This window comes from Falco naumanni, chromosome 9 (genome assembly GCF_017639655.2).
Source record: "Falco naumanni isolate bFalNau1 chromosome 9, bFalNau1.pat, whole genome shotgun sequence".
In the NCBI taxonomy this organism is placed as follows: Eukaryota; Metazoa; Chordata; class Aves; order Falconiformes; family Falconidae; genus Falco; species Falco naumanni.
In genome coordinates, this window is record NC_054062.1 from 35,467,633 (window position 1) to 35,479,409 (window position 11,777).

Here is an 11,777-nt window from a genome sequence, read left to right on the forward strand (position 1 = left end):
CCAATGGCCGGCACTGGATTCAAGAAAATTCATGTGTGTCAGCTGCCAGTATTAAAAAGCACTGCGAGAGCGCTGTAGACCTGAGTGGAAATTGCCTCTCTCTCGGGGCTGCTGCCAAAGCCTTGCGTGAGCTTTGCGTTGATATTATCTTTCACACCCCCTGTGCCTCGGCTTGAAGAAGCCGGCTGGACTAGTCCAGATGGATGAAATTCTGAGCTGCAGACCGGATGACCTGGAAGATTACTACAACTTGCTGGGATGCAATGAACTATCTACGGTAAGAGCCATCCCCACCTCCCCGCCAGGCTGATAACGTTTTGAATGTGCTTGTCTGTCTGCAGGGGAAATTTGAAGCTGTTTATCTCTGCAGGCAGGACTATTTGAAATGCATTGTGAACCTCCTTTCTTGCCACGTTTATCTTCTAGAGGCTCCCTTTGTGAAGCCCAATTTTCTGATCTGTATAGTGATGTTAAGATCCTAGAATAAGACTTGTATTGAAAGTGTCTTATAGGTCAGGATTATGTTATAGATACAGCTGAAATAATGGTTTATGCATTAGTTTAATTCAAAGTGTGATATGGTTATGAACTGTGAGCCAACTGCATAAATTTGACAACATTCTAATACTACTTTGGAATGTACTTCTGGTTCTAAAAGATTTTAAAAAGTCATTTGAATGCAACTAATAACAATGAATGTTTGTAGCTGTAGATCACTGATAATGCTATTGAGTCTCTCAGGTAAATTGTAAATATTTTTTAAAAACTATTTGTTGGTTGGGAGGATACCCAAAATTAGTATCTTTTTTTCATTCATCACATTCATGATTTTTAAATGCTAATTGTAATGACATTCAGATACTAGTTTTACTGATTTGTTTTGGTAGGAGATACATACTTTATAATGAGATTTAGCTAAGCAATTGTTGAAGGCTTTGTAGCTAAAACGAGTGTTGTTCTTCCTAAAGTGTCCATATAACGTTGTTTGGAAAGTCTGAGCTAGTGGTATGCTAATATTTCTTAATCTAGTTGTTACATTAACGGGAATTGTTTTGGAAGAGGGGTTTTGGTTACTCTGCTTGATGAGGGATGTATTCAGTGTGGATAAAAGCTGTATTTTGCTCAGTAAATTTAATCAGATGCTCTCATCTGTCCCAGTAGTCAAATGCTGGGAAAATACCTCTGTCTTTCATCATCCTAGTAAGCATCTTCAGCCTGTTACAGAAGGTAATTTAAAGCTTCTCCTGAGGTAACTGCTAAGAAGTCACCCCAGCAGAGGGCGGTGTTAAAGTTTCTGTGTAGGCTTGTTTCGCAGATGCTATTTCACATTTACTACCTCTCCCTAATTCCTTAAGGGCTTAGCAATTAATGAGTAGCTCAAGTACATATGATAATGATTTTTCAAATTGCTTAAAAATGAAACTAAAAAGATAGAATAAACGCTAATGGGTCCTGAAAAATAATCTGTCAAGTGTTATTTGTTGAGAGAAGCATTTGACATGGGAGCAGCTAATATCTCAAGTTGACTGAGTGTCATTACTGCCTTCCCTCAGGATGGTGCACGCTACTTCTAACATTTAACAGAAATCAGATGCGTTGCCAGTGTTTTGCAATCACATTACTTTGTATATGCACTCAAGCGTTTGTAGCTGCACAGGCTTCTTTGGGCATATACATGCCATCCCCAGCTGCAGTACTTTTATCTGAGCTGCTGAATATTCCAGCCTTGATCTGACCTGGTTAAGCACAAGGACAAGTAGTCGCAGTTTCTATAGATTTTCCCTATATTCAAGTAAATATCCGTGTTCATTCTTGGCTTCTTATAGAATTGAGCTCATGGGCACCTAGTTCATCTTCAGGTGTGAGAGAAAGAGGGGAGATTTAAACTAAATTCTTCTTCCAAGAACAGTTATTCATATATAGTAGGTATTGGATACCTTGGATACCATCTCACTGGATATATTATATAAGCTTCATATATTTTATATAAACTTCCTATAATTTTTTTCTTCTACTGAGTTTTTAATTTAAACTGAAGACTTCCATGCTACCCCTCTGCTACTGTACATATTTTAACTTTAAAGTTCCCCTTTATGTAACTAAGTTTTGGCGATGGTAGCTAGCTATATAGTATTTCAACAAGTTATCTGTACAATGTGCATATTGTTAAGTGTCTTACTGCCTGGAAATATACCACGGTATATCTGTCCTTCTGGAAGAAGTTACCGAGAAGAGTGAAAAGAGTAGAATTCCTAAAATACCTCTGTAGACCACATTTTTCCCAGCATATGACAACAAAATTTGGCCAGCTAGTTCAGTGAACTGGAATTGTATTCTAAAGAAAAAAATCTTATGAGCCTTAATTTTGAAATAAATCATTTAAATTGTATGTAAATATCAGGGTTTGAAGGATGAGGAATTCATAGAAACAACCTTTCTAGCATGGGAAAGAATAGCAGCTAATTGATATCTTAGGGCAAACAAATTGTTGTGAAAGCTGAAAATTTGGAAAATCTAAGCTGATGCCCACTCCAGTGGTTTCCTGTATATTTTTAACTGTTAATATGCCTTTGTTTTTCCAGTGGTTGTAATGCTTTATTGCACTATAAACTGTGTGGGAACTTGTAATAAACTAATATATGCCAATATTCTAATATTGATTATGAATTTATTCTATGCCAAGCCAACCTTTTTGCACAGCAAATTAACTTGAGAGAAAGAATATGAACTACTGGTTATCTGGCTTTCGGGTATCCAAAATGGAAAAGTCATGTGGTACTGGCCAGATTTCCTGTGAGGGGGATATGGAGAAAGCCCCCCAGTCCCACAGATTGATCTTCAGCAGTACAGAAGGTCTTTGCTTCCTGCAATGAGACTTTGTTAAAACTTAGAGTTGATTAAACAAAGTGAAGAGCAGCTGAAATGATGCATTTTGCCTACGTGGTCAAATATGAGGAAGGGGTTTTGCAAATATGATCTTTACACGTTTTTCTTAAAGCCAAATTGCCATATTGGATGACTGAGCTTCACAAAAACAAGAATAAGGATGAGTGCCTGGAAAATGAAATTAAATAAGCAGTGTCACTGACAGATGGTTGTTGTTACCTATTTTGCCTGTACTAAAGCTTGTAAAAATGAATAGGAAAAAAAAATCTGTCTGCGTTCTTTGTTGTTCCTCCCAACCCCTTTCAAAAGCAAATTTGAAAATCTTTTCTGTGTGTATTTACTCACTTTGAGTCTCAACGTTCTATTTAGGTTGAACAAATTATTGCAGAATTTAAGATTAAAGCCCTTGAATGTCATCCTGACAAACATCCTGGAAACCCCAAAGCAGGTATGTATTCTTCCCAGAAAACCCCAAAACAGGTATTATGCTCTTCCCTGTTTAAAAATAATCTGTTTTTCTTATATTAACATGACTAAGCTATTAAATTCAGCCTTAAAACTTTATTAAATATACTTTTTTCCCCCCAATATATTTTATCATGTTGTATTGAGCATATTGTCTTTAAATAGCAAGCTTTAATATTCTTTTCTAGCAGTTGCACACTCCTAGGTGATAGAGCAGGAAGACACTTTTTGAGTTATTTTTTTTCCTAGGACTTTCAATTTTTTTTTCTATGATAGAACATCTTTTAATCCAGAAATTATTGATGGCGTGTATCCCTTTCTAGACTGTTGAAGTTGGCCAGCATACTTGCGTCAACGAGTTAATTTGCTTCCATGAAACAAGCCCATCGGGAACACATTAAATGTACTTCAGTTTCTTTTAATGTAACTTAATGACTGGAAATAGAGAAGCCAGCACCACCTGCTTAGCCATCTGTTAGCAGAGCAGCAGCTCACGTTTGCGTTGATGAAAGCGTGCAGTTCATCATACCTGTGATGGCTAAGCAGCCCCTGAGTTGTTTGGAGACAATCTTGCCCCTTCCTATCTATGCAAGGTAGCTCTAATCAGTGCCCACCGATGTCAGAATAGTTGATATAATAAAGGTTGTTCTGACCATAATTATGGTCTCCACCAAAAATTTGTTGTAGAATAATTAAATATGCTCCTCATTTTAATTAATGCACACAACTTCCTTTGGATTCCTCGTATATGTTTAACTATAAACTGAACAACACAAGAATAAACTGAACACTATAGCATACCTACTTGTGTGAGTTTGACCTCATCCACACCCTCCTTCGAGAGAGCAGAGCTGGGAGCTCAGCAGGTGTTAAATGAGACATGCACTCCGGTGCCTTGAGCAGAGCTCTCGGCAGGCCTTGGCTTTCCTTACTGATGTGCCATCCTAGCCTAGAATCAAGAGAGTTGATGGTGGGGAATGTGGGTGTTAAAAGGTGTAATAGGTGGGGTTTTTCACTTTGAGATTCCTTGACAAGGACCCCCCTGAGATTTGGTGTTTGAGAGACAATCTATCACCTATTAACAATGACTTGATCACTAATGTTTAATTTATTCTAAATGACAGCACAAGTAATAGTGAAACCAATGAAATCGACTTTGCAGAAAATTCTGGATATTGCAGCAGGGAAACTATTCCAGTGCATGGTCCTGTTCTGTCTGCACCGCCCCAAAGTCCGTCCATCCCTCTGCCCCCAATTAATTGAAACGAAGTAACTCAAAAAGGGAGGCCAAGTGCCAAATGCTGGAGCAGCTTTGTTTGTCAAGAAGAGATAATTTATGCTCCGTTTACCTGAATGTGCCCTATTTACTTTAAATACCTTTTTACAGTACTTTACTGGTGAAAGTTTGTATTTTTTATTTCATCAGCTTAAATCTCAATAAAGACTAATTAAAGTAGACCTTTTATTTGTTAAAAACTAATAACACTAGAAAAAAGGAAACCTAATAGAACTGCCCCTTCAAGCTGTTGTCTGCTGTTTAATTTACAGCTATCAGTTTTGATTAGCATTTGGGCTTAGTTAATTTCAAAAGAAATCTCTCTAATTTGTAAACTGGAATATATGAATAACAATAATAATAGATCGTGGTAACATAGGTGACACATAGATAAAATCTAAGTCTTTATAACCCTTCTACAAACAGTAATACGCAGCTGCATCCTTAGTAACCATTTAATGAAAAATCAACTTGTAGGGGAAAATGAGAGCTCTCATTCATGCAGTCTGGTATTCAAGACAACATTTTAGCATATGTAGAAAACATGCCTAATAAAACGCACAAGTTACTTAATTTGAACTATATTTAGATTCCTCTTTTTGCTTGTCTCCCCCACCCACCCACTCATGCCTTCTTGTGCTTTGCTCCGAATTCCTTGCTGCTGTGGACCTGTGTTCCTTCTAAGCCTTAAATTCTAGTATGATTTCCCTTGTCGAGGTTGTCTGCAGGGGGTGACTTGTGCCTTTTGCCTGCTGTACTTTGTAAGTTTCTCTGAACTTAAATGTAGGAGTTTTTGAAGCCAGTAGACAAATGAGCAAGCATTTTAGTCTTCATTTGAAAAGGGTATGAGTTGTCCACCAAAGGTGCTATGACCCTCAAGCCAGCTAGGTCTGTGCAGAGCTGTAAGCAGAACAACCATATACCTTTATCACTTAGTTCTTCTGTCTCCTCTACTCTGTTTGCTCTAAGCCATTGTTGGCAGCTCCCCTTTCACAGCTGGATTAATTTCTGTGAAAATGAATATTGGCTTTAGTGTCTTTTTGGTTTGTGTTCTAGTGGAGAACTTCCAGAAGCTACAGCAAGCTAAGGAGATTCTTGCTAATGAAGAGAGTCGAGCACGTTATGATTACTGGCGACGAAGCAAAATTGCCATTCCATTCCAGCAGTGGGAGGCCCTGAGCAATTCTGTGAAAACGGTGGGTGTTAGGTCTAAGTTTGGGCCTTCAGGAGGAGGGGAGGTAGGGCTGGGCCAGAGAAAATGTCGCAGTGAGTGAGGGGATGAGTTACAGCGCTTCTGCTGCACTGGTGGGTTTTGAGGATGGGAATAGTAGAGAGTTATTCCTGCACTAAGCGTGTTAAGGAAATTCAGGAAAAGTTGGAGGGCTACAGAAGCCCATTCACAGAAGGGTTTTAGGCTAGTAGGTTTCGATTGAATTTATCAAGTTGCTGCTTTTACGTGTACTATATGACGTTAAGTAACTTAACTGTTTTGAAATGCTTCAGCACACCTTGCTTTTGTAGGAACCCTTCATTTATTGTCAAAGTTAGATTAAAGCTAGGACCTTTGTATGATATAGTCTTCTTTTGGGATATTGCTTATCAGCTGGGTTTTCATGTCATCTGATTAAATAAAAAGCTAACTGAAAAATCTAGAAGATAGGCTCCTTGGAACTCTGGCTTTCACACAGGTCTTTGGAGACACCCTGCTAGGCTAGTGGGGTGATTTGTGACAGACAGATGTTCTGAGGGTTGGTTTTCCTCCTAATTTTGCTAGTGAGGTAATTTGGTAGTGTGTTCCTAGTAGATCCTAATTCAATAACGTTTAGGTTTTATTTTTTTTCTGCCTTACTAGGGTGAATGACAGTTACAAGTCTATATTACATTTTAAGGCAGGTGAATGTTTCCCTTGCCAATTCTGCCCACACGAGAGGTTTGAGAGCCCCTCCCACTAAAGCATTATGCCTGAGCTTAGATGTTTGCTGGAAGCATCCCATCAAGTTTAGTTCAGTTTCAAACAGAAGTCACCCTACAGACTAATAGTAAATCTTTCCAAATTGTCTTCCTTTCAAAGGGCATCTTGAAGTAAAAGATAGCTTTGAAAATGATGTTTCCTAAGTCACTCAAGCCCTCTTAAGGTGTCTGAAGTCATGACAGAAGGAACTGGACAGAAGACCTTTAGAATTACTTGGTGCATTTGTACTTTTTGTTGTTCATCCCCACCTCACGTAAACTGTCCTTTCACATGCTATTTGCAGTATGTAACCATGCTTTCCCCTATCCTATTGACCTGCAAGCTTCTCTCTAATATGTGCTTATCTTATGATACAAGAAAGAAAAGACAAGTTAATTAAAATCTTTTAAAGCATAGGAATTTGTTCTTTGTTGCTTTTGCATTTCTTTAGTCAATGCACTGGGCTGTCCAAAGTAAGAAGGACCAAATGCTGGAAGCTCCTGACTTGAGTAATAACAGCAACATAACTAATGAGATTTGGACCCAACAGACTGAAAACAATGAAGATGGATTGTCGGATGGGAGCAGGGAGCAAGGAGATGTTGCAATTCCTGATGCGAGACCACAGTCTTCAAAGAATCCAGACTCCCCAAGTAAGTGAAACCAGCAGTTACAGAAAATTGCCATATCCAGGGGCTGGCCTGAAATGGAGGCTTTTAGTCATAAGAAATTCTTCTCTGGAATAATATGTTTAACTGGTAGCTTTTTTGATGTGGTTTTAGGTTGGGATTTTGTTTTGGGTTTTATGGTGTTCATTTAATTTTGAAGCTTTCAGACCTTTCTTCCTACCCCATGTTTGTTTGCTTGTTTGCTAGTAAAAGCGCAAAGAAGAAAAAAAGTATTCTTCTCAAACCAAAACAGAAAGTTCAGTTTTGCTGCTATATCAAGATGGAAAAAAAGCAAAAAAGACAATTATTTTCAGCGATTTAAAAAAAAATATTTAAAAAACCTGTTAAGTATTTAGGTATTTTTTTTTTTTTTTATCCAGCATTCAGTACTTTTGCACAGTTTGCATGTGATGAGTTAATGAGAACTAAAAATTGAGACTTGAAGGCTTCTTTCGTATTTGAATAGATTTTTTTAAAGAATAGTGCAAGCACCAGAATAAATGTGTATTTCAAAAGCTGTCATCTGACCAGTTAGTATTTCCTGGTTTACTCACCACAGTGGCCACCCTCTGTTCTGCTTGATCCTTCAGGAGTTTTATTATCTTAGACTTAGGTTATCAGAGAACTATTATTAAATTCCTGTCATTTCTTCCCATCTTGATCAAACAAGAAATGAAGTTGAATGGTGAGGGTAGGAAAACCTAATTTAATTCCAAACATTTGTGGGAATGCAGAAAATATGTAAGAAAATTCTACAAACAAATTTATATGAGGGGTAACTGAAAAGTTTATATTTAAAAATTACACTTTATTATACTATATGCTATTTTTTGGTAATTAAATCATCACTTTATGCTTTGTAGAACAGTAGTTTCAAAGTAAAGAAAGCATCGTTATGTTCCTTGTAATGGTGAGCTTTCTTTGGAGGCATCTTCTTTCTCATAAGTTTTTTTAGTTTTAATTTCCAGAGATTTCAATGGGAAAAATATCAAACCCATGAAATGCCTGATTTATCCAGTGGGCATATATTTATATTAATGAATATTAGAGTGTATTTATTTACCAGGGCCTGTATGCATTAATTGTTCACATTTGATGTTAGGATGGTGATAATACTTCTGGTTTAGTCCAGGAAAATGTACTATATTGGATTCCACTTTTAAGCTGGGATATTTTCAGTTCCTGTCTGCTGGTCCGTAAGAATTACAGGCTACAACTCCATGTAGCTATTTCAGCCTGAATAAGAGATTTTAACACTAAGTCTGGTAATAGGTTTCAGCTTCCTGATACAGGAAGATCACATTTTATTATTAACAGCCCATAGAGCATACAAACATAGCACAGGGTCTGAAAAACTCCCTTACTCCCTTGTATGTGCACGGACCATCAGTGCCTTCTCTCCCCACTGCTGCCTTTCACATACTTGGAGATTTATCATGTCACCCTCTACCTGTTCTTCTTCAGATTAAGCAAATGCAATTTGTTCAGTTTTTCTTTCTAAATCCTCTTTTCTGGGCTGCCATGCTCTTGCTGTTCTCCTTTGGACTCTTCCCAGCTGATAAATAACTTGAGTTTGGTGTTTGCTTGAGTTCTTATTCAAACAATGCCAATAATACAGAGGCTGTCCTGGCTAGTCAAGAGCACTGGAAATTACCAATTTTTACTTAATTTTTTTTTGCAGAACATTATCAGGTATTATTTCAGACAACTTAGTTTTATACATGTGTATAATAATTTACTTGCCTTTCTCTTTTTCTCAGGATTTTCAGAGGCAAATTACTGGCACTTGCGTTTCCGCTGGTCAGGGGACGCTCCATCAGACCTTCTGAGGAAATTCAGAAACTATGAGATCTAAAATGTGCAAGAGTGTGCAATCATCTGTTCGACAAGTCAGTATTTTTTTGGTCAGCAGTTACTTGTATTTTGTATTCATTCATTGTGATGTGAATGTTTGAATAAATGTCTGAATACTGATTTGTTGCCACACACTCTCTGAGCATTACAGATTGAGGTCTTTTTGTTTAATAAGCAAACTTTAATAAGCAAAGCTTTTTTCAGTATTAAAGTGATTTTGTGAAATTATCTAACATGTTATGTATTGTATCTCGTATTCTTAAATACTGTGTAGTGAATATTTTTCTCAATTCTGTGATGTTACGAGGAATGTACTCTCAGTAGAACCAAAAGTCAACGTTAAGACTCCAGCATATCATCCTATTCAGTGATGATTTTCCAAAAGTGTATGACAATGAACTTCAAACAAAACTGTGCTTGTTTCTAAACTGTGTACTCTAGTTCTCCATTACTGCAGTGATTTACAATGCACGCATGCACAATACTATTACAAATGTAACTTGTTGGAGAATTGTGATCTTAGGATATAGATGAAATAAGAAGGTTCTTATTATCCAAGGTCAAGCACTCCTAAAAATCACTTGCTTTCTATCTTAAGTACGCTTTTTGCTCCAGCTATTTACTTTGGAAGGCAGTTCCAGAACTTCACTTCTCCAGTTAGCAACTACTTCTTCTAAAGATTTATTGATGGACAACTGATACCCCTTGCATCTGTGCCAGCATTGTTCTGTGGCTTAATAGTAATTTCCCTCCCTGCTCTTGCCTGGTAGACAGGGTCCTGTCGGGGTTTTGTACGGTGAGGAATGAAGAATTGGGGCAGTCAGCGTTCATGTGTACAAAATCTCACGTTAAATGGTTTTGATATTTTGATATAGAATTGTCAAATCCTACATTGTTCTTGTTTATTTTGTATTTTCTTTTTTCTCTGTAAACCTGGCTAAATAGGTCAGGTATCAACATTGTGGTTTTGTGCAGGCAAGTGATTCCATCAGCAACAAATAAAACTGCATGCATCCAGAAAAGGGTTGTTTTCATTTTTAATATTTAAATCCTCTACCCACCACAGACATCCCTTTCGAATTTCTTGTTATTTGTCCCCTCAGTGGGTAAAAGCTTAAGGGATTCCAGTTATGAATCTTGGGCACCTCCATGGAAAGTCTTACCTGAGAACTACAGTCTTCTCGAACATGGCATCAGTGTTACTGCATTTGTCTCTCCCTGAAGTGACATGTGTGGCTCTGCCGTGCAGGGCTATGATGTGCTGACTGACCTACTATGCTTCTCCTGTTCGCTATAAATCGTAACATGAGTGCCCACCAATGGAACCCTGATAATACGTATTTCTTATTAGCCTCGTTAGTAAATTTATTCTCGTGCCAGTTTTCTTTCCAGGGGCTGATCATGTTAATGCTGGTTGTGTTTGTACCAGTTTATAACAGCTCGAAGTACTGGTGTTCTGCTGATACAGCTACATTGATCCTAGACTTGATGGCATCAGTAGCAATAGCTATTTTTGCAGCACATCTTTTTGCTCATCCAAAGCTCGCTCTTTTGATTCTACGTGCTTGTCCCTTGCATGTTTGGCAGCTGAAAACATTATAGAGATTATTAATTCTCTGCAATATCTGCTAAATGTAATTATAAATTTTCATCTAGTGCATATACTGCTTTCCTTTATATAATGGTATTTGCTCAAGAAAGATTTTCAGTTTGTTTTATAAGGAGGAACTAAAGAATGTCAGCAGAAGAAACTCTAGTTTATGCAAAGGATACAAAAGTAATCGGGTGCAACTTTTGTCTCTGGCAAAAAGATGGAAATGCAACCAGCTAGAGTAATTTGAATCAAACGGCAGCTCAGATCCTCCTCTCCCCATTTCACTTGCTGGTCAAGGTGAAGGGAGGGGGTAGGTAGTTGGGTGGATGATACAGCACCTACCTGGCTGGTTTCCCTCGAGCAGTGGGTATACAATAGACCTTTGAACAGCAAACTCATTTTTCGTATCATTCAAATGGCATGATGTCATTATTAGCCACATATTACATGGTTTGTTTTGGCAAAGCACCTTTAGTTATTTGTTCTGGATGAATAATTGCAGGTATTTAGGAGATCCTTAGCCCAGTGAAAGTTGGTAGCAAAACTTGCGCTTTACGACATACCGGATAGAGATCAGTACTCTCATTTGTATTTGCCCCAGTGAAGGGGACAGACCATTAACTGGTGCTCTAATACACCAGTGCAGACTTTTTCTCTGTAAATGTATGTGTTTAACTTAAAATGGTCCAATTTTCTGTATTTGTCAAATGGAGTTGAATTAACCTGTTCCCAGCAGAGCAAAACCAGAGGCAAGACAAGCAAGAGGAAGCTGTGCAGCCTGTTTTGCTTTTGGGACATCGTAGGTGGGACCTGGCCAGCAAGGACAGTGAACTGGAATAAATGGGCAGCCCAGATCTTCCTCATGTAGAAAAGAAAATAATAAGGACCTGACAAATTAGTCCATGTTAGATCGTTCAGGACCCATCCCCAAGCATAAACTGCTTTTTTTTTTTAAATACATAGTATTTTTAGACTTTTTTTGCCAGTAGCAGGAAAAGATCCAGCAAATGTCCAGCATGATGTCATCCACAATGACATGGTGCTTTGCCCTCTGCATGGTAAGCACATCACGTACCTCACATG

General features: G+C 37.9%; 1 protein-coding gene across 1 annotated transcript; it reads left to right on the forward strand.

The window, feature by feature from the left end:
- The first annotated feature begins 69 nt into the window (after positions 1–69).
- Positions 70–10,122, forward strand: DNAJC12 (DnaJ heat shock protein family (Hsp40) member C12). Its single transcript, XM_040607653.1, has 5 exons — positions 70–277; positions 3,256–3,334; positions 5,684–5,823; positions 7,030–7,231; positions 9,007–10,122. The coding sequence occupies exons 1-5, from the start codon at positions 200–202 to the stop codon at positions 9,099–9,101; spliced, it is 594 nt and encodes a 197-aa protein (XP_040463587.1). The 5' UTR covers positions 70–199; the 3' UTR covers positions 9,102–10,122.
- The last annotated feature ends 1,655 nt before the right edge of the window (positions 10,123–11,777 follow it).